The sequence below is a fragment of the Paralichthys olivaceus genome, chromosome 6 (genome assembly GCF_024713975.1).
Source record: "Paralichthys olivaceus isolate ysfri-2021 chromosome 6, ASM2471397v2, whole genome shotgun sequence".
Classification (NCBI taxonomy): domain Eukaryota; kingdom Metazoa; phylum Chordata; class Actinopteri; order Pleuronectiformes; family Paralichthyidae; genus Paralichthys; species Paralichthys olivaceus.
In genome coordinates, this window is record NC_091098.1 from 23,261,473 (window position 1) to 23,287,723 (window position 26,251).

Here is a 26,251-nt window from a genome sequence, read left to right on the forward strand (position 1 = left end):
CGTCTTGGTTCGTATTGATCAGCCACAGATAAACTGTTGGCATCTCTTTTGTGACACTAAAGGGAACTTTTTCGAGTCAGAGAAAACTTCACTGACATAGTGAGAGGAGTTCTTCGGACCTGGACTTCCTGCTGAAGTAAAAATACACATGGATTTTTATTAAAGTATGCTCAAAGTAAGTAATTTTCCCCTCAGGGGTATTTACACATGAGGATGTTTGCAGATCTTGTTATGGAGATAATGCTGTGGTGTAAACAAACAACGTGAACCTGAACAGGGTGTATTACAACCTGGTGAGAGGTTAAAGAAGGACGAGCAGGGGAGGCCTCGGGGTCAACTGAGTCAGACAAACTATGGGGGAGTGACGGTGAATCGGCCTTAGACAGGGTGACAAGTTTCTCCTGCTCGGCTGGTGTTGATCTCACTGTGTGATAAAGTCCCTGTGACAATTTGATAACTACTGCCTCCTAATGGTGGAGCTGAAAACTGCACCTCCTTTGTCTCACCTGTCCTGAACCGGACCGGTCCGATACAGGGACACAGCCGGTTAAGATCTATTGTGTGTGAATCAGCTGCATGATATTTGTATGTGCTGTAATGTTTTTATTTTAAGTTGAAATATTCTTACACATGTGAAGTACATAGACAGGTTATAACGTGTCCTTGTATCATAAAGGGTAATTTCACTCAGATTTTAAAACTTTAATTACTGAGGTTCTTGCTGCCACATAAGCATGATTTCTGATGAGTAGCTGCTTTTCAAATGTCATTTTGGGATGTTTTCCATTCACATCCATTATAATTAATCAATTAATCAATCAATTGAATTGTTATCATTTTATCAGCCTACCATTACCACTACTCTAAAGAGGTAGTTAAAATCCCACAGGGCTTTTTTTGATCAGGGATAAACGGGAAACATGTTGGTAATCAGGATTCAGCGACATACGTTTTGGAGATAAAGTAGAAGCAACTTTTTGCACCACTCTTCCAGAATATGATGTAACATACATGGGATGGATAACTTTTTAAATGTACTGAAACTAGCATCAAAAAACAAAACAAGACATCTTATTGCTTTTAGATTTAATGATGATGTGATACTTAAGAGATCAATTCCTAATATGTTTTGCCTTTAGAGCAGATCCCTTTACCACCACCCAAGGAGGTTATGTTTTTATCTGCATTTGTTTGTCTGTTAACAGGATTACACACCAACTACTGAACAGATTACCATATCACTTGGTGGAAGGATGTGTTATGGGTCAGAGAAGAATCCATTAACTTTGGGTGCAGATCCATGGATTTCTTTCACTTTCTTTAATATTGTGAGATAGATCCCCCCCTCAAAAAACACAAATCAGGCACATTTAATGGACTGACATTTATAAGTGTGTGCAATTTGATGCAGATCCAAATAAAACTATGAGTCCAGTGAATTTAAATGTGGTTTCATAAGGGGACTGTTGGGCCTTGCTGGAGTTATGTGCCCTCTGAGTGCCATTGTAGCTTTTGTTTTGAAAATTACTTTTCTGCTGGAAAACCCATGAACATGAAAAACTGATTATTTTGAAAAACAACAGTCCTGCAATACTGTACTGTTAGTGAGACTCTGACTCATAAAACATATAAAACTGACACATGGTGAAATTCAACTGTATTTTTATCTTGTTCAAACTTTGTAGACAATCCAATATGTATATATGTAGACATATTGGAATATACTATACACTATAGTGCCTCATGGCAGTTTATGTATATCCAAACATTCAGAGGGTCAACAGTTGAACCTTGAAACTACAGTCCTGGTTACTGGGTATACAACTGTACTCCTGGTGAATATTAAGATGATAAATCTTGAGATTTGATTTGGTGTAAAAATTGTTAAAACATGGTTGACTGGCTTTTTCCTGGGAGTTGGATCTGAGTTGAATAAGGTGAAGTTTATGTGGCGATTCTTGGAAACATGCTGAAAATGACCTCATGTAGACAAAATCAAGTAGCTCACGGTCTCTATTTGTAAAGAGCTGCGTAGGTTTCAGCCCCGATACCCAGTGTGTAGAAAATATGAACTGTGATCGAAAGCATTGCCAAACATCTCTTCATACACTGATGCTGTGTTTGATGTGTGACAAGCCGTGTAGAGGAGAGGGGGAGCATGCATTTTAGAGTCTATTATATCATATCTCTCATTGTCTGCTTGGTCGGCTACAGCACGGACCAGCCAGGAGTTGCATTACCAGTCTGGCGTGGTGAGGGGCTGCGGTGCGACGTGAACGCACACTGACAGCCTTATGGGACCATGAGGCAGGGACGCAGAGAGCTGTGGGTCAGGGCCCGGGGTGACTACAGGCCATCGGGACAGCACAGCCAAGAGGCAGCCAGGAGATGACAGAATGGGCACAGTCGCCATGGAAACACAGGCGGCCCAGGCAAATCGTGGCAACTGGTAACTAAGTAACAGGAAACGACGGACCATAGAAGGCGATGAGTCTGGTTAATCATGAAGAGAGGGGGTAGCAGAGAGAGGGAGGGACAATGACAGGGAGATAAGGGCCACACCGTTCTGGCTCAACGAAGACCCCTCTCCTTCACTCCACTCCCCACGTGCACTGGATTAGTGTGAGCTGGAGAGGCGGCCTACACCCTTCTTTCACCATCATTTCTTTTGTAAATCCATGAGGGGGTGTAAATGAGCACACACTGCCAGAGGAGGGGAAACAAGCTGGAGTACTGCCATTGTGTGTGTGTGTGTGTGTGTGTGTTGTGTGAGGGGGGAGGGTGCTCCAGGTATTATACATGTTGTAGGGACCTTAATCTGTTTGCCAAGTCACATTATGGGAACTTGTGTTCCTCATGAGGACATGAACAAACTCCCATTAATATAAAGGCTTACATTTTAAAGTGACATGTTTAAAAGTTGATGTTATGGTAAATGTACCTATAGTTTTTATTGTTGATCTGAGTAAAAACAGTAAATAAATAATGAACAATATTTGTGGTGGTGAATTAGAAAAAGCATAAAGTTGAAGAAAAAGAAAATACTCCAACATGAGTTCCTCAAATTTGTTTTTAAGTACAGTACTTTACTTTCCATCGTATATGTGATGTTTTATGGTTATTGTGCGTTTTGCATTTGTGTGTCTTTGTGGCCCAGGAGGTGGGTTGGCCAGAGCCTCGCTTCAAAGAGGAAGTTACTGTTAGAGCCCCGGAGGCAGAGTTTCCTTCCTCAGGTGTAGCAGCACATGTTTTTCCACAACTGTAACCACCTGCTGTTCAAAAAAATGCTTTCGTTGAGAAACACTTGTATTCTGATAATTTGCATGAATGAAGTAATCTGATCCTGTCACAAAATACCAGTACAACAATCAAAAAATAGTCCTGCTTTCCAAAATTCCACTTAGATATCATCAGCAAAATTTGGTTAGAATTTAAAAAAATGAAAGTATTTGATCTACAGAGAATTATCACGTGAAACTGCAGCTCCCCCTGTCTTTACAGAGGTTTCACTGTCTCACTGCTTTCATGGCATCATTTTCAGTCATAGCAACCAACCACTGTACCCTGACAGCTCAGCACCAAACTACAGGAGGACACAATCAATTCCTTCATGGTGAACATTGTGACGGATGAAGTTGCTCAGGAGCCAGATCATTCGTACAGGAGCTGGTAGAGACCAAAAGCAGAGCGAATAGTAGAATGAATATTGGATTTAAATCCATAAGGTGAAAATGAAATGACTAACAACTAATCATAATTTTACTTTGTACTTGCTAGCTGTTTGCTCACTATCTAACACTATCTAATCATTCCCCAAATCCTAATCTGTCTGTTTGCATATCTCGAGAACATTATCGAATTCCCATTTCTATTGTTAGGGGCCCAAGGAAGTGCAGTGTTGAATCTGGTGTGATTTAGACAATGAAAACAACTATAACAGGTTTTTCAGTTCGTGGTTCCACTTACCAAGTAGAGCTTCACTGAACAGATGAACAGCTCTTTGTGCAGCAGCACTGGTGCAGTTTCAGGGTTCTGCGGGCTCAGTCCAGAAGCAGGTCTTTACTCGCTGCAAGCCGCATCACCACAAGCCAAACAAACAGGCAGGTTTGGAAAGTGTACTGCTCTAGATATTGATAAGTCATTTCAAATTACATGTGATAAAAGCAAAAAAGTAAAAGGACCCCAACATTATTATAATCAACTTCATCACAACTACAGTGTCTGGGAGAAGTTGCATATCTCACAGTACAGCCCTCTTGAACGCTCCTCTGTGGTCTGAGGGGCTGCGAGGGGCCCAGAGGAAGCCTGTTACCGCCACACAAAGGCAGATTGTGTGTGTGACCCCAGCGACCCAACCACTCAACATGACTAAAGCTTTATCTTTGACACAGCATCTGTTTATTGGAGTGGCAGGCATGGACAAGTTAAGTGGCTTTGAATTCTGCGAGTCAAGTCAAACAAGAACAAGTCAACGGCTTCCATCGGTGAAACCTTAACACGATCGATTATCTGATCTGACTAGTCACAAACAGCTGATTTGTGGGCTAATGCCCCTAATCAAATACTCGCTCGCACAAGCTCGAGATCCGACAGTGCCACCTGTGTTTATGGCCTCGATCATGCCAATAGCACTTGGCCTCGACAGCTGTAATGGGCTCACCGTGGTGATACACAAACACTCCTTACTCTCCCTGAACACTCTACAGCTCTTATTCTACCTTCATGATTGGCTGTGACATGCTTATAGCGGCCCCCTGCAGCCGCACTGACATCCACTTTGCCATGGCTGTGTGATACATGATTGCACCTGTCAGGTTCTGTCCTCTAAGACTTATCCTCTAAATACTCCCACTGACCTTTGCCTCTGTTTTCTTCCCCCTTTTAAGATGTTTTTCCCAGTTTCAGACCACTTGTTGCAACGGACTTCTCTGCCCACACAACATGACACTACAAGACACTAAGTGGTCGAGTTAACTTATTTTTAGCCTCTCAATATCACATAGGTTTATATGAAATGATTGAAATTGTATTGACTGTTGATTTCATTGTTTTGTTCAATAAATGAACAGTGCTTTAGTCCCTTAATCTGTGATTATTAATACTTAACTAGAATGGTACACAACACACATTGCCCCCCAGTCCCCTTAAAATTTACTAGATCTGGATATTTATTTGGATTCACACCAAATTGCACCAACTCATACATATCAGTTCACTTCATGAAAAATTCTAAATCATTAAAAATCCATTCTAGCAATGTTGAATGACAATAATAACATTTAATGTGGTTTTCCAAACTGCATCCTTCCACCAAGTTTCATGGTCATTTTTTAAACATACAAACAAAAACATGTCCCTCTTGGCGGAAGTAATTAAAGGTTCAATGTGAATCATTTAATGTGATTTATTAGAAGAAATTGAATTTAATATCCATGATTATATTTTAATTAGTGTGTAATTACAACCATAAACCACTTTTTGTTACTTGAGAAAGTTGACTTATCTTTTTCATTGTAAAATCTGGACTTAAATAGTCAGTTAAATACACTGTTGCTCCATAACTGCAAAATGTATAGATAAGCTACTGTTTCCTAACAAATTCACACTTTAAGGTGGTTATAATATTGTTGTACTTGCAGTTTCTCTCTGTTGGTCGCAAGTGGCTAAAAGAAAATATGTTATTACAGATTTAAAGTCAGGTAGATTGTTTAGTTTGTTTGTAATTAAAGCTAAATTATTTAATGAAACACCTGAACACTCACAGTAGGTTTAAGCAAACAAGGACAAATAGTGGATCTGGGGAGTATTTTCAGAAGTGTATTTAGCGGGTGATTCCATTACAAATCCATATCTTTGTGTATAAAAATAAAGAATACATCTAACTACAAGGCTGGTTTCATTGTAAGATCCAAGTGTTTAACAGTTTATTATAACACATCACTACGATGATAACATTGTATCGTACATGAAAGTCAAAGATTAAAATGTCCTTCCCTACTCCTATCATTCAACTTAAAGTACAGTGACCACCATCTCAACTCTGTATAACGGGTCATCCCCCTTCAACCATCCAACCAGAAGTCCTGCATCAGTCGTCCAAACGTTCACCACCAACACTATCTAAAGGCTGCGGGGAAAAGTCCCCTTCTGTCCAAAGTGCCATATTCATGTGACTCTGTGATGTTCTACTTTCCACTGGGGTCTAAGCACGAGTATTCCAGGAGTATTAATTATTTTTTCTTATAATTATTCAAGAGTATTCCTCTGTTCACAATATTTGTTACTCTAGAAGTCTCTCCTGATTGAAATCGCATAGTAGGATTGTGTTGTGTCAAAAGCTGAGCCAGGTCAAACATTTTTTTCAGAGGACAACACTTTACACTGGCGCCCCTGCTGTGTCAGTGCAGCAGCTGCACCAAAAATAATGAGCGGCCTGCATTTTTTCACATGGTCAGTCTGACCACGTCCTCATACACGTGGTGCTTAAGTGAGAAATAACCGCAGCAGAAATACGTATGTGGGATTGACGGAAAAAACTATATGGCCCGTGTAAATAAAGGCACATATCGCCCAGTGCAGTGGTCAATGTCTTTAGTGCAGAGAATAAATACAGATAGGACAGAGTAAAATTGATTGGTGACTTTTGTATTTTCATTGGATTTCTGACAATTGAAATAGAAAAACCTGTATTGCATTTGCTAAGTCAATCAAACTATCTCATTATTCTCTTTTCTCTTTACTTTTCTTCTTCACTCTTTGACTCTTCCCTCTCTGCACATCACAAGATTTCTCTTCATACACGTTTCGTATCACATGATTAATGTATCTGTGTTTCTCATTTAGTTTCCATCACAGGGCTCACACCAGCAGTACATTTTTACAAGGCCAATATAAACTAGCGAGTGAATCATGTCTTCAAACATTCACACAGGATCAAATGGCATACGCAAATGAAAGCGCTATAATGTTTTGAGTTGGAGGAGATATGTTAATGATTTATACAAATGGCTAAACTGTGTCTGTCTTAATCCAATCACTGAACCCTGAGAACCTGCAATCCTAGACTAATACCCGTGTATTATTTAGAGAAGGGCTGCTAGATTGAATATTAGTTACATGCATTACAACAGGCAAGCAAATGTATCCACTAAAGCCATTTTTTCCACTTGAACAACTGTTTTCTTGTCGTATATTAGACTTCGTTAGACCGATTCTTCAAGCTTTCAACTAATGGAATTTATGGTGGGTTTTTCTCTCCTTTTGTAAGCGAAGCATTGTTATCATTAAGACTCCTGAATTCCTTTCTCTGACCCGTTAACCCAAGAAATCATTAAGATTGGTCCAAATTATGAATTTATTTTGTGGTGTTTTAACTCTAAACAGAACGCTCACATATTTTCCCTCATTTTGACGTCAGCCACATGAGTGAAAGTGAACATCCAACGTCTTTCTTTCTTCTCTAATTTGAAGACCCAGTCCTTTGGGAGGATGGGCTGCTTTGAGAGGTGGCTGGACAAACAAAGCCCACCCTGACCCCTGTGACCCCGCTGCAGGCTACCACTGGTGTGGCTCCACTCTTTTGCCCTCAGATGGCGTCACAAATGCCTGAAGTTACCCTCATAATGACATCATAAAGAGACTTTTCAGTATTAAAGCAATATTTCACAATGTGAGAGCATTTTCACATCAAGGGTTGCACACCCCTGCATCAGTCCATAAATACTGTGCCATGTGACATAAACATCAGCACCCCTGAGGACGGTGAGCCGTCAGTGGTCAGCCATTGTAGTCCCATCTCTACATTGATCCCACAGCTGAGTTTGGACATAAATTCAGATGCACACATTAACCCCTTGACCCACCCGGTTTCCTTATTTCTACAGCACATGTATGACATACTATAAAAATGGCCTAAATCATGTTAGTCATACAAACCAATTTCCAAGGCACACAGTGTCACTTGGACCCTTGACAGTCATACAACAACATTTGACTTATGTTTAATATTTTATTATGTTACATGCAAATGTTGTAATTGATTTAAATTTGAATATCTCCAAAAGACACTATAACATCTCACCTGACCCATCGCTAACACAGCTGTGATATTCTAGTAGCCAGTAGAGGCATTCTCAGTAATTACGTGTGTAAGATGTGTGCTCATGCAATGCATTAGCGTGTAACGCATTAGCAATCACAAACTAATGTGATTGCTAATGCAATACAGAAGCTTAAAGGGATAATAGCAGCCAATTTAGGCTAAAAACTTTTAGTGTTACTGTAACTCGACTCATACAATTAATGTTTTGTCTGACTGCAAATGCAATAAAGACGTTATCCACACTAAACAAACACTGAGGTCATGCAGTGATTCGTCACTGTAGATAAAGGTGTATTTCAATGTCTGAGATTCAGTTATTACATTTGTTGTGACACGTTTCTTGTGATTCACACAGGCCTGTTATTTAGTTTGGCTCTTCCCCAGGTTAGATAGTAATGGCTTTACCAGTGTTGTCATGATTTCACAAGATAGTGAGAGTACAGGCTTGATATTAACGGAGGTTGTGAAGCTGTCAGTCGTTTCCTCTGTCGGTTTACGTGTAATCTACCTTTTACCGTGTGCAGTCATCTCTCTGGCGGGTTGTTCAGAGTCTGGATACTGGCACCTGCTGAGCCGCCTTTACACAGTGGATACTCTGGAGGAAACAGGCCTGAAAGCAGCAGAGAGCAGCCGCCATTTTGAACCATGAAGGCTGAATTTAGCTTTTCGATGTTTTAATTACTGCAATCCACCAAAACAAAGCTGAAACTCATTGGGTGTTGTCACAACTAAGTTTACCCGTCGAATGCTGCTTCACAAATGAACGCTTGACATCCATCTTCCACTCAATCAATAGCCAATACACGATATAAGTGAGGTTCTGAGTTATCGCTTTGATCGATATTTACTGACGTCACAAAATGTGATCAATTAGTGCATTCTTTTGTGAGGGCTAAGCTAACGTCATGCTAGCAGCTGTGCTAGCTGGAGAAGGGTGACACACGGGGATTAGCTCGCGACGCGGCGCTAGCTTGTTAAGCTAGTTCTAGAAGCGGTCGTCACGGCTTTACCTTGGCAGGTGTAACTCGAGACCGACCCGGGTTAGCGGTGCGGCTGCCATATTTGTTAGCCGAGCGTTAGCCTAGTCTGTTAACTCGTGCTTTTAACGAAGTTAGCTTCACTCTTAATTGATTTTTAGAGGACGCGTCGTGGCGGCTAGCAGCCCACACACTTCGTTGGTTTTCTTGAGTGGGTTTCGCAGCCATGTTTGCTATTATGCTAATGATACGGCCTTTTATACTAGCGAACATGCTAGTGTCGCGCTAGCTTCTGGGCTACTTATTTAAAGGGGTATTCGTGGATCGGTCTGTTTTGAGATCGACCTACACACTGGTTCGTTTTCACACATTAAAAGTAGATAAGGTGACGGATACAGCCAGCTGAAAATCGCTAGCCATTTCTGCTCTTTGCACGTGCTAGCCGTATAAACTGATTATACGCGGTTCATTAGCTAGCAGTGCTACTACTGGACAGCCTCCCCGCACCGGTCGTCCAATGGACCGTTCCCGGTGAAGCAGACGTCACATGGGCCGGGCTGCCTGCGGGGAACTGAGCTCAGTGCTGAAGCTAAAGAGTCGAGGGGGGGTGTTGATCTGTGTCCACAGGGGAACGACAGAGGTAAGTCACCCACAATGGAGCCTCGTGGAAAACCTGTCGCTTTCACGTCCCGTCTGAACTTTCTCTTGTCGCTTTCCGGTATGAAGCAGCGCGTGGTTTATTGTCCGGGTTGGTTTGTTTCTCCGGTTTCCTGCAGCCTCGCAACACAAAGACCGGCTCGTACGCGGACCCACAGACTGGATCCTAATAGAAATGGCAGCAAACCTCATTTAGTTTCACGTCGCCCCTTTGCAGTAATAACGTGCATATGCGCGGGTGAGCAGCTGTTGTTACATGTGTGCCTCGGTGCTACTCGCTCCAGCGTGTAAACAGAACAGATGTGAAGCCTCCATCATAAAAAAAAAACCAGGCTGTCGCCGCAGCACCGTGCATGTGTTACGTTGAAGGCTGACTACAGATGTGTGTTTTGCCGGTCGACGTGTTCGTCGCTCCACCACGTTTGTGACCGTGCGAAGCGAAGCAACGCGGTCGAGAGCGAAAGCTCAAGTTTCGTTGTCAGCGAAAGTTGTGCAATAGGGACGTTCGCGGCAAAACGAAAAATGGGACAACGCGAGATTTCATTGACTCTTCCTATACATCGAGGAGGGAGGGAGGGAGGGAGGTGCAGGAGCGTGTGTGGCTCATGTGTTCAGCAGCTAACTCGGTTTCAGCAACATGCAAAACCATCACACACACAAACAAAACAGATGCAAATGCAAGAGTGTGGTGACACGAACCTCCAGGCTTCATTCTCCACCGTCAGACAAACAATAGAGGATTAGGCAGCCCACCCATTGGCCCTGTCTCACCCACCACCCCCATCCCTAGAAGTCAGCCATGGGATGGGGGCACACACAAGCCTGAACGCAAACAGATAGGCTTTTTGAAGGAGTAACAATGTGATGATACTCTAATAGGAAATAGATTTATGTGGGGGTGCATGTGAGAAATACTAAGCTGTAGATGGGAGCATGTAGTGTATGTAAGGCCCAACAAAGCTGTGTCACAAATGACTGCGTTTTAAACTTAAACTTCCTTTATTGATCCCACAAGGGGAAATTCTTTTCAAACTCATGTTTTTTCATTTTATACATGCATTAACCCACAATCCCACACACACAGAGGGCTCAAAGACATGCACATTTTTGGAGAGAGATGGTAGAGTGATGGGCAGCCCCAGGAAAAGCGCCCTATGAGCAATTGGGGGGTACGGTGCCTTGCTCAAGGGCACCTCAGCAGTGCCCAGGAGGTGAACTGACATATCCAAGTGCTAAAAACAGGTGAACTGGACTCGGTTGAGAAGCATACACATGTTACGACAGTTTAGAAAAACAGAGGAAAGGACGTGCTGTTGCTCGTGTCTGATGGTACTGACTGAGAGAATTGCACTGAGCTGAGCTTTGAGCAGTCAGGTCCAGTTAGCCTGTTTTCAAACCATCTCCACAGACAATACATTTTAATACAATAAATTAAAACACCTGCTGTGAATAAATGATTCAATTAGTAAACAAGGACAAGAATCCCCTCTTTACATCACTACATCCATCAGGCCCAATTCAATTAAATAAATGCAACACAGAACAATTAATTAAACACAATACAATGACAGGACGGGTAGGGAGGTAAAACAAAAGAAAGGCACCTGTGATTTAATGTCACCAAATCACCAAGAGGTTTTTCAGTGTCTTTCCCAAGGACACGTGAACTGGACGGTCAAAAACTGTTTACAACATATTTAGATTTTATGTTTGATATAGATGTAAATTGTAATTTAAAATATATTTAGATGTGAACAGGGATTATCTGTGATGTTTTTGATGAGGTAATCTGAATTCATAAAAATTTGATTATTGTTGTTTTCTTTCTTAGAGAGCTGCAAGATGGCAACGGCACTGATTTTGACTCCAAGCTACTCCCATGATAAATCCAGCCGCTTTCAGTTGGTGTCATGGTTCAACCACCTGCTCAAAACAGACTTCAAAGATGTGCGAGAGATGGGTTCAGGTGATGCATCAGTATGAACTAATGGAATTCTTTCTATATGCCTGCGTTAGTACACTTTAATCATGCACAGCTGCTACAAGCCATAAGTACATGGGTTTTGGGACCTGGACTTTTTTGTGGAAAGTTATGATGCCAGCAGAAAAGAGCCAGTGTGAGCTGTTAAGATCAGGTGTTGTGCGCCATGTCTCTGTTTTAACACTTTCTGAACCGTCGTCATATGTGTACGTTTCTACAGGAGCATGCCACTGTCAGATGCTGGACTGGGTTATTCGTGGCTCTGTTGACATGAAGAAGGTGAAGTTTGATGCACAGGGTGAGGATGAATATCAGCACAACTTCAGTCTGCTTCATGAGGCATTCAGAAAGAGCGGTATCACCAAGGTATGCACATTTTCTCAAGTTAAATAGCATTACAGTTTCTTTTTTTCTTCAACCTGTTATGTAACTTTTGTCAACACAGAAATGAGAAGCTTCAAAATGTGAACATATGTTTTTGCATGTGTTTGTGTATTATACTGTGTATTAGCCGTGATATTATTTTATACAATGAAAATGTAGTCAGGTGCAGAGACCTCCTGGAGTCTCAATTGGTCTGGTAACCAAACAGTGACCTGTGTATATGACCTAGTGAACTATGACCCTAGAAAGTCACTGTTCCTTTATTAAACTAGCTCAGTGAAGACAATGATTTGTTGTTATATTGTATTATATACAAGTTTTTTAAATGTTTACAAGTCTTCTTTGTCCTGTTTTAGCTCGTTCCAGTTATGGATCTCATAAAAGGGGATCTTAAAGGCAACATTGAGATCCTGAAGTGGTTCAAAGCTCTTTACACAGCAAATGTAAATATATGTAAAGAATACGACCCTGTGAAAGCCCGGGACAGCCAGGATATCAGCCCAATTGTTGCATCTCGACCCTCACGTAAATAAAACTTTTAATTTTTTTTCACTGTGTCAATGAAATATGGTAAAGTTTTGATTATAGAATTTACAGCGCTTGTGTAATAATGATGTTTCTCTTACTTTGTCAGTGAGCCTTGGATTGGAATCAGACAAAGAAGAGAAAGACACTGACATATATAAGAAGTTCCCATACAAAGAAGAGTGGAAGACCATGTTTGACTGGGCTGAACTGAGTAGTCTTGGAGAGCAATATACCTACTGCAGCACATGTGCTAGAAACCTCAAAACATTTACTAAAGGCTATTTAGAACTTCGGCGTCACATGGAGACAAGCACACACAAGAAACGGGAAGGAATTTCCAAGAGTGCCTGCCGGCAAAGCCAGCACTCTGAACTGCTGCCCTGCAGTGATGCAGCGATCCGCTTTATTCACAGACACTGTTATAATGGCTCAGCCAAAGGTGAACAGGCATCTATACGCTTTGCACGCAGCAAGCTGGGGCTGCAGTACCCCAAAGATATTACATCTGTTTGCCAGCACACTCCTTACTGTGTGTACATTTACGGAGGGGTAACAGCTGGAAAGGATGAAACCGCCTCTGTGGTCCTTGTTGGATTCTTTGACGTAGAAGCCTCCAGGCACTGCATCCGGTTTCTGGATGCTCTTCAGCCAGAGAATGGTGCAAAAGATCAAACAGCCGCAGCAGTGGGGGAGACCTTAAAGAAATTTATGTTACCCACAGATAACCTTGTTGCTGTTTACCTCGATGGTAATGGTGTGGCCTCAGAGCAGATCTGCTCACAGCTAAGGGAACTCAACCCGAACATAGCGGTCTTTGGAGGGCTGTACAGCATCAGTGATGCTGCTTGCCAGGCTGGAGTTAAGCAGCTCTCCAATCAGACTCAAGAGCTGATGGCAGACATTTATGCCCACTACTCCTCCTCTTCTAAGAAAGAGGATAACCTCAAGGCTCTCTTTGGCTCTATCTCCGTGGACTCTCCATCATTTTATATCAACGACTGCTGCCTTAACTTTTGCCTTTTAGTCACGAAAATGTTGGAAAAATGGACAGATCTTATATCGTACTTTAGCTCTTGTGACAAGGATGATGAGAAAGCCAAGTTAATCTGCTCCCGGCTGCAGGATCACAAAGTGAGGGCAACATTTATGTTTCTGGAACAGGCCTTAAAGCCGCTGCACAATTTCCAAATGCATCTGCAGACATCGGAAGGAGCTGCTCGGGCTGATTTGCTGCTCATTCTAGAAGAAGCCAGTAACCTGCTGAGCACCTACACCTCCTACTTCCTTCACCCTCAAGCTGCTGCTCGCTTCCTCAAGGAGCATGATGACCAAATCCTCAAGAAGAAGACATTCCACCTGTCAAGCCCTGAACTCAGTCTGGGTGGAAAAGCTGTTGAAGATTTCCTAAATGAGTCTGAGTCTGTAGAGGCACTCACACTGTTAACAGAAGAGGCGTTGTCTTTCTACATCGCACTGACTGGCTGTATTGCGGAGAAGCTGCCTCTAAATGATGGGTTTCTAAGGAGCATAGCTCAGCTGTTGAATCCCCAGAGCAGGCAGAAAGTGACACGAACAGCAGTCAGGGAGCTTGGGACCAAGCTGGGAATCTGCAGTTCCCCTGAAGAGGTCAACCAGCTCACGAGTGAATTCCTTCACTATCAGCTGGCTGAGGAGGGAGAGGAGAACCACTCAGCAGAGGTTTCACTGGAGAAACACTGGGCCGGGATACTGGGGGACAGCAAGCAGACAGTTTTCAGGAGGCTTGTTTTGACCCTATTGTCTCTTCCCTGTCCACCACTGGATGCTCAGTGTGTTTTTACTCAGGTAAGTAAATGCTACAGCTCCATCATCATCTTTGGTCTGTGTTAAGTTTTTGCTTGTTTAGCAAATTTTGTGCATGTGCTGTATTTCCTGTCGCAGGCCTTAGATAATGGAGACACTGCTCGGATCTCCGAGAACGAAGTCTCAACAGAAAGCAAGTGTGAGGCGAAATCCGACAGCACCGTGAAAAAATACAGTAAAGGTAAGAAGAACAACAGTTCATCGATCTTAACAAGTTAAATTTGTACCTAACTTAATCAAATAATCTGATAAATAACAAACCTTGCATTAGATGTTGACAATGATTTATATGATGTGCACATTAATGAGGAAAATACTTGTATAAGAAGCCACTGCATTTGATGATTTGATGTTATTTAATCTTTTATTTTATTTTATAGAAGTGAATGGTCATATTATTGGAGTGAAGCAATGTGAAGTCCGCCTCACAAAGATAAATAGTAAGATTTTCTTTTAAATTTTGTAATCTTTTTGTTTTGTGGCTTGGTGGCTGTCGTTCCCCACATTTTTAGTTCCAACCTGTCATAACATAATAATCACCTGTCTAAAGCAAAGCACTTTCTGCTTCCTTCCAAAGATCTAAACGAAGAATGTGATGATAAACCTGGAGAGAATGGCATCTTGAAAGAGGTGACAGGATTTTATCTCTGCCCTTCTTTTGCATTTCAGTCTCATACATTTACGTTGAAAAGAAGCAACTTGTTGCTAAGTTGCTTTTGTAAAGTGAATTCACCACTTTTCAGTCACTCTCATCTTCTCCATTCTTTCATTGGTATGATTAAGATGAAGGTGTGTGTGAGTGTTTTGGGGTATATCTGCATGTGCATGAGATTTGAGTGTGTAATGAGAGTGTGTTGTCTCTCAGGGGGCCGGTAGGGGAAGTTTTGGCTGTGGGAGCAGCTTGCGCCAGAAGCCACAGGCCCGTGCAGTGTTTCAAGCTGGTGCTAGCACCTGGTCCAAACCTGTAGATCTTGATAAGGACAGCAAAAATGGTCTGGAGTCCCAAGATGAGGTGGTAGGTATACTGAAGTATACTACCAGAGCACCTTTAACGGGTCTCTTTACCCTCTGAAATAATGATAGATTTGACAAAATAAATATTTGCTGGTTTACCCAACATATGACCATCCTGCACAAAGAGAAATAAAGGCATCTGACTACATGGTGGCAGACAGGGCTAAAGCTAATATTATATCTAATCTGTCGAGATTCAGCTTCAACAATTTCAGATAACAAACACTACCAGAGTGGACCTCTGGCATGAAACCACATTTGAATTCCCCCGATTTTTATTTAGATCTGCACCAACTGTCAGGTAGTCAGAAATATCAGTCCCTCAAACAAGCCTGATTTTTAAAATCAAGATCCATGAATTATTCTCTGAGATATCAACTAAAATATCTCACAAATTTCATTCCACCGTTTCGTGTTAATCAGTTTTCGCGTAACCTGATAACCTTGGCAGAGGTAGTAAATAGCAACAGTAAAGTCCAAATAAAATCCAAAGAATAATAAAATTGGCACATACATGTAAAAGAATTTGAAAATTATCTTTTACTGCAAATCCACATGTGCAGCACATACGTGTTGCTGAAGCATCCATCTGTTTATCAGGTAACTTGAAAAGACTTGAAAAACGCATTGAATTTATTTTCCACTTAAAGGTTGTGGAAGAGAATTCAGTCCTACATCTAACAAACCTCCATCTCATTGTTTGCTTTGTTCAGTTGGTGCTAAGTCTCTTTTTAAACTCATCCTCACAAGCACAATGCTGCACTGAAGTCCGTTCAAAGTAGAGCATTTGAAACTACAGTGAAGTTTTTTGTTTGTTTTGAACAAAGTAAATTTTGAAATCTTAACCCAAATGAATGCCCCCCCCTCGCATCTTCGTTTTAACAAATTAACTCCTCCACGTCATCTGAAATTACATATCAACAACAACAATAGCAATGTTTTTAATCCCTTTTTACCTTTGACAGCTGTTTATTCTAAATGTGGTTTACTTTCAGCCAAAAGAGTCACCGCCATCCAGTAAATCCACGCCAAGAGGACGAAGGAAGCACGTTTACCAGGTAAAAAACTGTTACAGGAAAAAGTTGGCTCTAACATCATGTCATAGAAAATATCTTTTTTTATCTTCCTTTATCTTCCTTTAAGAGGAAGATGCAATTTTAAATAATGTCTGTTTTTCCTTTTGTTTTTGACATCTGCAGGATGGGAAAGGGTTTCTGGCAGGAGAGCTGGTGTGGGGGAAAGTGAAGGGGTTTTCCTGGTGGCCTGGGTTGGTGACACCCTGGAAAACCAAGTCCGCTCCCTCTGGCATGCGGAGGGTGGAGTGGTTTGGAGACGGGATGTTCTCAGAGGTTAGAAATACAGTGCATGTGTCGTAGCTGGAGAAACATGCGTGGAGTTGGATTCTTAAGTCTTCATTGCTTTCTGTTGCAGATCTACACAGAGGGTCTACTGGCATTCAATAATTTCACTAAGTGCTTCTGTAAAAATTCCTTCGCCAGCTTGCCCCTCTACAAAGCAGCCATCTTCCAAATCATAGAGGTAGGAGAGCAAAACATTTTGTCCCACATGCTGTTCTTCAGATTTGATTTCCTCCCCCTGCACATCTTCATTTGATTTTTTTTTTTCTTGCTCACCAATTGAATTACCCCTCATGACACTGATTCTGTAGTTTGTTCTTCAAACGATTGTTTCATCAACTCAGAGTAGAAGATGAAGTCAGTTCTCATCAATACACACATCATTAGTCAGAGTGATTATTTCTACCATTTCTTTCATATTTGTGGTGAAAATGATTCCATCTCTTTTCTCTCTGCGGGGATTTTTAATCAGTCGACTGTGAAGAGGTTTGACGTGGATGTTTGTTATAATGATGTTCTGAACATTTAAAGGTGCTGTACATGTTTTGGCTATTGCAACATTAGCATCAACAGCTGTTTACTTAGCAAATTAGCAAGAAAATTAAGCACTGACCTTCGCTCCTTAATTCACCTAGAGCCGTCTCCATCAGTAAAAACCAATATGCCAACAATAGCTCTCTAGTTTAAGTTTCTATATATTTTTACTTTATTGAAATTAGCATGCTAACAAAGCAGCCTGACTCTCCATGTCACTTTCCGATTGATAGATTCACCACCACCAGCAAGAAACCACAGAGAATACTTAAATATAAAATATTCAATTCAATATCATCCCCCTTTTTTCCATTATTCTATCTGTTTCCATAAATTCAATCCAACATATATTTGACTTATTTTACTGTTCGCGTCAGCAGCCATTTGATTATTTAATGGTTTTAACCAGGATGAAATCAGAAGGTTTTCCGAAGACGACCAAATGATTAATAACTGTTTCACCAGCATTTCAGAGTCTGTTCACATCTGTATTCTGCAGTTGGCAGGTGAGCGATGTGGGAAGTCTTTTGCTGAGGCTGAAGGAGATAAAGACAAAGAGCTGAAGTTGATGCTGAACTGGGCTTTTGAAGGATTTCTGCCTTCGGGACCAGACGGATTCTTACCTCCTGGTATGAACACATTATAAACCCATCAACAAAAAAAACATTGTCCTCTAAAGAAATGATGCTTCATAAAATATTTTTAATCTTAAATTCATCAGGGAGGGGAGATTTGAAAGAAGACAGTACATAATATATCTTGCCAAGTTCTCTTCATGATGAGTTTTACAGTTTTGTAAGAAACGAAAGAAACAAGGCTGGTTAAGTGTTGCTGGTTAAGTGTTGCTGTAAAAAGATGCGTCTTTAAAACTTGTTTCCTTTTTTTTCTTTAAGATTCTGCTGCACATGCTGAGACTTCTGACTCTGCCCAGTCCGACTTCCAGCCCCCAGCAAAAAGGAAATACGTTTTTAAAAATAAGGCGAATGCAGTCGCCATCACTTATAACAGAGGTACGTATTATACGTGTCCACAAACAGAACAGAAAGTGTGAGGACACATTTAGTGAATCCAGGTGATTCAGATATTCTCATGTTATTATCATCATCATTTGTTTCCTATGTGTGATGTTGTTATATATTACTTTACAGAACTGATAACAGAAAAGGTCAAGGAAAAGGGAATAACCATTGAAGGTACGTTTTGAGTGAGAGTGCGGAAGAAGTTTGTGATTCTCTGATGCTTAGTTAAATCTCTCAATTCTAAAGGAACTGGCTTGTTATTTCAGATCTTTGTTTGTCTTGTGGATCATCTGACATTGAAGTTTCTCACCCACTGTTTCAAGGTGGTCTTTGTCATAAATGCAAGGTAATCTAACAACCCCAACGCTCTATTTCTGTCTACCTCGGTGTGGTTTGCTTTACTCCATTCCAGCCCAGTTTGTAAATGTGTAACCTCCATCCAAAAACACGGCTGCCATTAACATCCCAAATGCTGCAAAACAACATTGTCGCTGTTTGTAGGAGAACTTCACAGAGACACTGTATCGCTACGATGAAGATGGCTACCAGTCGTACTGCACCGTGTGCTGTGCTGGGCTCGAGGTCATTTTGTGTGGGATTGCCAGCTGCTGCAGGTAAGACAACTCTTGTCGCTGCTGTGAGCAATTTACATTTACAGAGAAGGGATCCATATGCTCCACGGTCTCTGGACTAAATGTGTAAATGTGGGAGGGGACTACTAATATTCATTAATTTCTTATTCTCATGTTTGTTATCTGTTGTTTTCTGTGTCTCCCAGATGTTTCTGTAAGGACTGTCTTGAAATCCTGGTGGGCCCGGGAACTTTTGACAAGCTGAAAGATGTCGATCCCTGGAGCTGCTTCATGTGTCAGCCGTCACAGTGCAAAGGAAACCTCAAGCTCAGGCCAGACTGGAGCGTTAAGGTTCAAGACTTCTTTGCCAACAACAGCGCCATGGAGTTTGTACGTGCCGCACTCGCTCCACACTACAGTTCACATGATGCACAGTTCAGCATAACATCTACACAATATGTACTGCCAGCACTGACTGAAATACTTGCAGTGTGATCATCCATGAGTTATCTGTATATTGGATACACCTATCAGCATTTAGGTCACATCTGGGTTCTTGTTCTTTGTGCTGCTGTTTAATTGCTTTTCATGATTTACTGTTTTAAAATAAAAAAACAAACACATGGACTGCTCAGTTACAAAGCTTTACTACTCTAAATATTCTACTATTGAAAAGGACAAATAATTATAGGTGTGTAGTGTTTCTTGCTGTGTATGCTGTTAAAAACCTAATTGTCGTAGTGGTGCTGAAAGTTGTTCACTTTTTAATCACAGGAGCCTCACAGAGTGTATCCCTCCATCCCTGCTGATCAGCGCAGACCAATCAAGGTGCTCTCACTGTTTGACGGCATTGCAACAGGTTGGTTCATCATGTTGTACTTTACTTTAAAATAAAAGATACAGTCTTTGTAGTGTTTTGTTCATACGTACTACTGAAGAGTGCTGGAGTTAATGTTTAATTTGAAAAAAGTAGTGAAGTTTATTGTGCATAAAATGTGTTAATTCTTTTACCATGTGACCTGGTTTTAACGTCTGCGGCATCGTGACAGGTTACCTGGTGCTCAGAGATCTGGGCGTCAAGATGGAGCGCTACATTGCTGCAGAGATTTGTGAGGATTCAATCGCTGTGGGGATGATCAAGCATCAGGGAAAGATCGAATATGTCAATGATGTTCGCACCATCACAAGGAAACATGTGAGTACAAACTCCAGTAAGATAACTTGTGTAGTTTGTGTAATCAAACTTCTCACCAAGAGGCTAAACAACATAGAGAAATATGAACTGAAGCTCTGGGGTTGTGTGTTGCAGCTGGCTGAATGGGGTCCATTTGATCTTCTGATTGGAGGCAGTCCATGTAACGACCTGTCAATGGTTAACCCTCTTCGAAAAGGATTATTTGGTATGAAGCTTCCACACTTCTCAAATCAGAGTCACGATAAAATACTGGAGAACATAATGTCACTGTAGGTTTCAGCCTCTACACGCGTGCACTCTTCATCTTTACTAACACTCTCTGTTTATATCTGTTTGTCCTGCAGAGGGCACTGGACGGCTCTTCTTTGAGTTTTACCGCATTCTGACCATGTTGAAGCCGAAGGAAGGCGACGACCGTCCGTTCTTCTGGTTGTTTGAGAATGTGGTTTTCATGAGTGCCAACGACAAATCAGACATTTGCAGATTCCTCGAGGTTAGCTCATATCTGATTGTTAGTTGTTGATTCAATGACAGGAATTAGGCTACATTGAATTTTACTGATCATTGTTTGAGGGCTTCCTTTTGTTTTTGCAGTGTAATCCCATTCTCATCGATGCAGTGAAAGTCAGTCCTGCTCACAGAGCACGCTACTTCTGGGGAAACCTCCCTGGCATGAACAGGTACAAACTGAGTCATATTCCTTTTTCATGCGGGTTCTCACTCTGAAAAGAAAAACTCCTTCCTTAAAAAATTGTGTCGGCTTTACATACCCGTTTGCATTTGTCTTCAGGCCTCTCGCTACATCTCTAGATCACAAAGTGGCTCTCCAGGATTGTTTGGAAATGGGACGCACGGCAAAGGTAGGAGCATAACGTTTGCTGTGTTGCTGACAGATGAGAACGTGAGGTTCTGTAGCAAACACGGTCATGAAAGGGCTTTAAAAAAGTATTTCATTTAAAATGAACTGGTCGTCTCTTCCTGCAGTTCGACAAAGTCCGCACTATCACCACAAAGTCTAACTCCATAAGGCAGGGGAAGATGGGACCGCTTCCTGTCAGCATGAATGGAAAAGAGGACTACCTGTGGTGCACTGAAATGGAACAGTACGTACTTTTCAAATCAGCATGCTGTTGTAAATATATTGTTTCTCGATGATGAATAGAGAACAAAATCGGTGGAGTTATTTTTCTACACATAACATTTAATAATTTGATGTTTTGTAAATTTCAGGATCTTTGGATTCCCCAAACATTACACGGATGTGAACAACATGGGTCGGATGCAGAGGCAGAAAGTCCTGGGTCGCTCCTGGAGTGTCCCCGTCATCCGCCACCTGTTCGCTCCACTGAAGGATTATTTTGAATGTGAATAACAACCCTGAAGTGAATCTTCATGTCAGAGCAGCAGCGGTAAACCTTACTGCCTTATCCTGCCCCACGTTTCTGGGTTCACACTTTTCAAACTCTCCAAACTTTTTTCTTTATTCTGAAAGACCTAATCTAGTGTTTACTATTTTAAATCTTAGAAACTCTTTTGATCCTGTGACTCTTCCAACATCCACTCTCACCAGCAGCCTCTGACACTTCCCGGTTCAGGTTCACTTTGATAAATGACGGTGCTGTGATCAAACAGTAATGATGCTGAACGTGGATCTGTATCATGAAGTGACATCAGACAGATAGCTGGTTATGTTTGGGCTTAAATCTGGTCGACCATTACTAGAGGCTGGCTCACTTTTAATCAGGGTAATTTATCAGAGTGACCTGACTTGAATTATTGAGAATCCTCAATAATGTGAATATTCACTGACCACTGTTTGTAGTTAGCCCAAATCATGAGTACAACTTTTTGCTCGGATGGACCCAAAAGTAACTATAATCAGTATTTTTACATGATCAGTGTATTGGAATAATATTTATAATATGTGGTTGCTTTTAGTGTTGAATCTGTAGTTGACTTGAACTGCACACTCCTTCAGCTGCTTTAGAATCTCTTAGCTGATTGTTTTGGTAACTTGCTAATGTTTTGGTTCTCTGTCGCCCCTCATTAAGAAAAAGCTCTAAAAACCCACTGTACTCTACCCATCCATCACTAAATGACAGACATGGTTAGACGTGAGCTGCTGATTAATGCGGAGGATTGTGCACCTAAGAGCCAGATGTTTCATTCAAAACTAATTAGAGCAAAAAGAAAGTGAACATTGGACTTAAACTTGTCACACTCAAAGTGCCAAAATATTACTATTTCAAACTGCTTAAAGGTCGATAAGTGTCATTAACACGTCATACACTTGAAAATATGGCCTTACTTTTAATTTGGGGATATTATTTCTAAAGTGATAACCAGCCTCATGATAATGTTACTGAGGATCATCAATTTTCGACTCTTTGAAGCCAGGTAACCCGACCGCTGATCTCGCTTCGTGATACAGGTCTCAGGTCTCTACCTCAACACGGATTTACTGCAGTTACACTTTTTATCTTTAATTATTTATGAAAAATGTTAGCTTGGTTTTCTGTGTGTATTTTATTTTGTTTTATCTTACAGAATCTTACCAGAGACTTTAGGTCTAATCCGGCCAGTTTTTATACAGTTTTAACCAAAGTACACGTCACATCCAGTGACGATGTGCTAACGTTTTATTTGATCTTTTTTAAGGACTGTTATTTATACTAGACCAAAAATATTTTGTGGCTAATCATTGAGAACAAACTGACAATTAATTTAACTGTATTCCAACTACAGTGTCTTTGAATATCCTAGTACTGCAGAGGGCTAACATCATGTTAACTGTCCTCTTATGGAAGATACTTGTACTTTAAAGGACAATAACATTGTTTTTGCACGTTTGATCCCTTTAATAACAAAATGTCTTTGTTAAGTACAAAAGCTTGAAAGCGTTTTTTTAGTTATTGTGGTTAAAACATTTTAAAACATCTTCCTCAGGATGAAACACAACGTTGAAATATACATGTGCTACACATAGGGATTTTATTGTTTGTTCTGTTTTGGAGTTTTAGTTCAATCAATGTAAATACCAGGGCTGCAACTACAACTATTTCCATTATCACTAGATCGTTTGATTCTTTTTCAATTAATTGTTTTGTCTTAATTGCCAGAAAACTGTGAAAATGGTCTGAAAATCTAAATCTTCTAAATCTAAACTAAATCTAGTCACATCCTCGCAAATAACAAACTGGAATATTTGACTTTCATACTTGAATTTACTTTATTGACTATCAACATAGTCGGCTGTTAATTTCCTCGGAACTTTCCTTTTGCAAAGCAATTTGACAAAAGCACTTCATTTGCTCTGTTTCTGATTATCAGTGTAGATGAATATTCATACCACCTCTGATGATGTCAGTCATTTGCAAATCGTTAAAGTAATTTATCAGTGAAAAATTGTTTCAGCTTCTTAAATGTAAGAAATTTTAGATTTTCATATAGGTAACACATATCGGTAATTTTAATATTTATCAGAGCTGAAATCCTCAATTGATCAAAAGATTATTCGCCTCAAAGTTAAATAATCAGTAAGTAAATCAATAAATGTTTCATTCAAGCAAATATTGTAAGATAAAAAGATATAATTTGAATTTAAATGACGTCACATACACTCATCCAAAGAAGACGTCACCTCAGATTATTTTTCAGTATATTTCACATTTCAAAAATAAATTAAATCATCAATTACTGTAAAAAAAACAACTGCAACAATAATTCACTGTTAAATTAATTCTAAACCCTGATTCAATTTCCAACATTAGTCTTTTATGATTGAGGACTTTGTCATGAGCGTCTTTCACTTTATTCTGATATGTTACTGGCATCGATTAATCGATAAATGATGTTAATCAGTGATGACAAAATAAGAGTTCGGTGCAGCCCTGCTATAACGTGAAAGAAAGAAGTTTTGGTTGTTAACTTTATTGTCAGCAGTAAAGTTTACTGTAACTCTGATCTCAGTCAGACATTAATATGCATCAGTGTAATATCTTCATTTTTCTTGATGTTTAGTTTTTAATTCTCATACAACATTGTCATGTGACCTTGAATTTTCAGATGAGGGATTTTTTACTTTTCTGAAAGTTACGACTGTGGTGCTGCCTCACGTGTGAATCACTGTTAGTTTTCCTGTGGTTGACCATTTATTTCTTTTCACTGTGTGTAATGTTCTCATCTGTGAATGCTGGACAGACCTGCAGTGAAAACAGACTGTTCAGACGTGGTCGACACTTTTACCTCATCGATCTTTCGGTTCATTCGGTTTCCTGATGGTGCTACGCTAACGGTGCTAACTCCACATGTACAGTTTTACTTCTTACCTGTGCCCTGATTGGCTCCTTATAAAAGTGAATGTTTGTTAGGTTTTTGTGATGCTGTGTGTTGGCTCTTCAATCGGGTGTTTAGTTTTATGTTAGTGACTTGTGGAAGTACTAACATTATATATTTCAAATTCCTCGCTGAGAGGAACAAGTGGCAAGTCAGGAAGTAATGATTAAATGTCTGTGGGATTTTTACTCTGGGCATCATTGAACAAGTGGGACTTGTTTTTTATGGCCAGACATGTTGTTTTTGTTTGTTTGCTTTTGTTTTGTTAGTTTCTTTTAATATTTTAATTAGATTTGAACTAATATTGTCCAAAAATGCCATTTCATGGACCAAAACATGTATATTTTCTTTTTGATTACCCTTGACTAATAAATAGATTTGGCCTTTTCGAAAATCAGTATTTAAATGTGGTGGACTCAAACCTTCTTGCTAATTATGGAAATAGTGCTGCAAAGCCAGTTGAGCTCAGTGTCGTAACATCTGCTGATTGAACTAAATCTATGTGTATATGTCTCTTGCTTTGTATAAATCCTTGTGATATTGAACATCTTTGAACTTTTACTGTGGAAATGACACGTTTCTCCACCAGAGGTCAAAAGTGTTCAAAGCTCCACTGCAGTAAATCATTTGGGACGTGCAGAGAGAGAATATCAGCAGTTTTATTTCATTGAGCTCATCAGCCTCCTGGGAGTCTGCGTCCTGTCACGGCTACAGCTGTTTAACATGAATCAGACTTTATTTTACTTCATTGGTTTAAATCCACACAGTTTCATTCTATGGAGCTCTGGGTTAATAAATACAAAATAAAGAAGATAAAACTAAAACGTCAAACATTTGCTACAGTCAAACAATCAAATGTACTGGTGTCTAGGATCCTGATGTGAAACTGATTCCACAAAGTGTCATAATGGCACTACTGGCTGATCTGGAATGGAGTGTTTTTTTAGATCTCCAGGAGACGTGGGTCCCACCAGTAGAACATATCACATCAGTCTATGGTTCCATTTCTATAACTTCAGACCTTGTGTGACCATTAAGTGTTGGTGGTGACAAATCACCCAATGAAAGATTGAGATGGGGGGGGGTAAGGCCACCAATTATATATTTTTAAAAAACATACATTGACTCATGTTCCTTCTAGACTCTAGAAAAATGGTAGAAGATTGATGGATACATTACCAATTTAAAATATAAATTAACTGGTTAATCACAATGACTGAATGAACTTCTGTGTCTCAACAGCTCAAAGTTATCACCAATGTTGTAAACTACAGCCATGTTCCATGTTTAGATTACAGACAACATGTCAGCATGTCATTTAGTTTAAAGTTTTTATTAGAAAATATTCTTGAATGCACAGTTCTGTAAAGGGGTGAGGGTCATTCGGAGGCTGAAGCTGTTTCCCAGGGTTTCCGTCTCCTCTCCATCTGAGAAGGACTTGGACTCTGGTTACTTGGTTTTATGTCCAGGTTTTTTGCTCCTGGCACCTCCTTCCCCTCCTGAACCAGTCGCATCACCTCAGCAAAAGAAAGCTGCTTCACCTCCAACTCTGCGGACGTTTGAACGACCTGGTTTTTTCTGAGATCAGAGTCTGAATCTGAAGGCGTCCGCTGCTCTGTCTGTGTCACATGAGGAGAAGCAGAGCTCCACTGTTTGTAGCTCGTTCGGTCTATGGGCTCAACAAACCTGGTGACAACCGAGAGGAAGAGTTGGTGGGATAAACATGTAGCAGATCGACAAACAGTGTAGAACGT

At 40.6% G+C, this 26,251-nt stretch overlaps 2 protein-coding genes across 3 annotated transcripts in view; one reads left to right on the forward strand and one right to left on the reverse strand.

Annotated features, from left to right (window-relative positions):
• nol4la (nucleolar protein 4-like a) overlaps positions 1 to 3,988 on the reverse strand; it is a 31,873-nt gene extending 27,885 nt beyond the window's left edge. The window contains exon 1 of the mRNA XM_069526603.1: positions 3,967 to 3,988. The gene's annotated coding sequence lies outside the window, so the exon portion shown is untranslated. The remainder of the gene's footprint in view (positions 1 to 3,966) is intronic.
• A 5,124-nt stretch (positions 3,989 to 9,112) lies between these two features.
• dnmt3ba (DNA (cytosine-5-)-methyltransferase 3 beta, duplicate a) lies at positions 9,113 to 25,321 on the forward strand. Of its 2 annotated transcripts, XM_020096381.2 has the most exons (27): positions 9,113 to 9,718; positions 11,567 to 11,701; positions 11,937 to 12,082; positions 12,457 to 12,625; positions 12,735 to 14,452; positions 14,549 to 14,651; positions 14,851 to 14,910; positions 15,048 to 15,100; positions 15,336 to 15,485; positions 16,480 to 16,542; positions 16,684 to 16,833; positions 16,916 to 17,023; positions 17,876 to 18,005; positions 18,270 to 18,386; positions 18,525 to 18,569; positions 18,662 to 18,741; positions 18,897 to 19,009; positions 19,174 to 19,357; positions 19,742 to 19,826; positions 20,017 to 20,162; positions 20,277 to 20,367; positions 20,507 to 20,655; positions 20,757 to 20,842; positions 20,953 to 21,022; positions 21,147 to 21,265; positions 21,393 to 21,571; positions 21,688 to 25,321. In XM_020096381.2, exons 2-26 carry the CDS (start codon positions 11,578 to 11,580, stop codon positions 21,532 to 21,534), a joined length of 4,401 nt encoding a protein of 1,466 aa, XP_019951940.1. In that variant the 5' UTR covers positions 9,113 to 9,718; positions 11,567 to 11,577; the 3' UTR covers positions 21,535 to 21,571; positions 21,688 to 25,321. The 2 variants fall into 2 exon arrangements, with proteins under 2 accessions (XP_019951940.1, XP_019951941.1); XM_020096382.2 differs by lacking the exon at positions 15,336 to 15,485 and having other exon boundaries at positions 9,115 to 9,718; positions 21,393 to 25,321.
• The last annotated feature ends 930 nt before the right edge of the window (positions 25,322 to 26,251 follow it).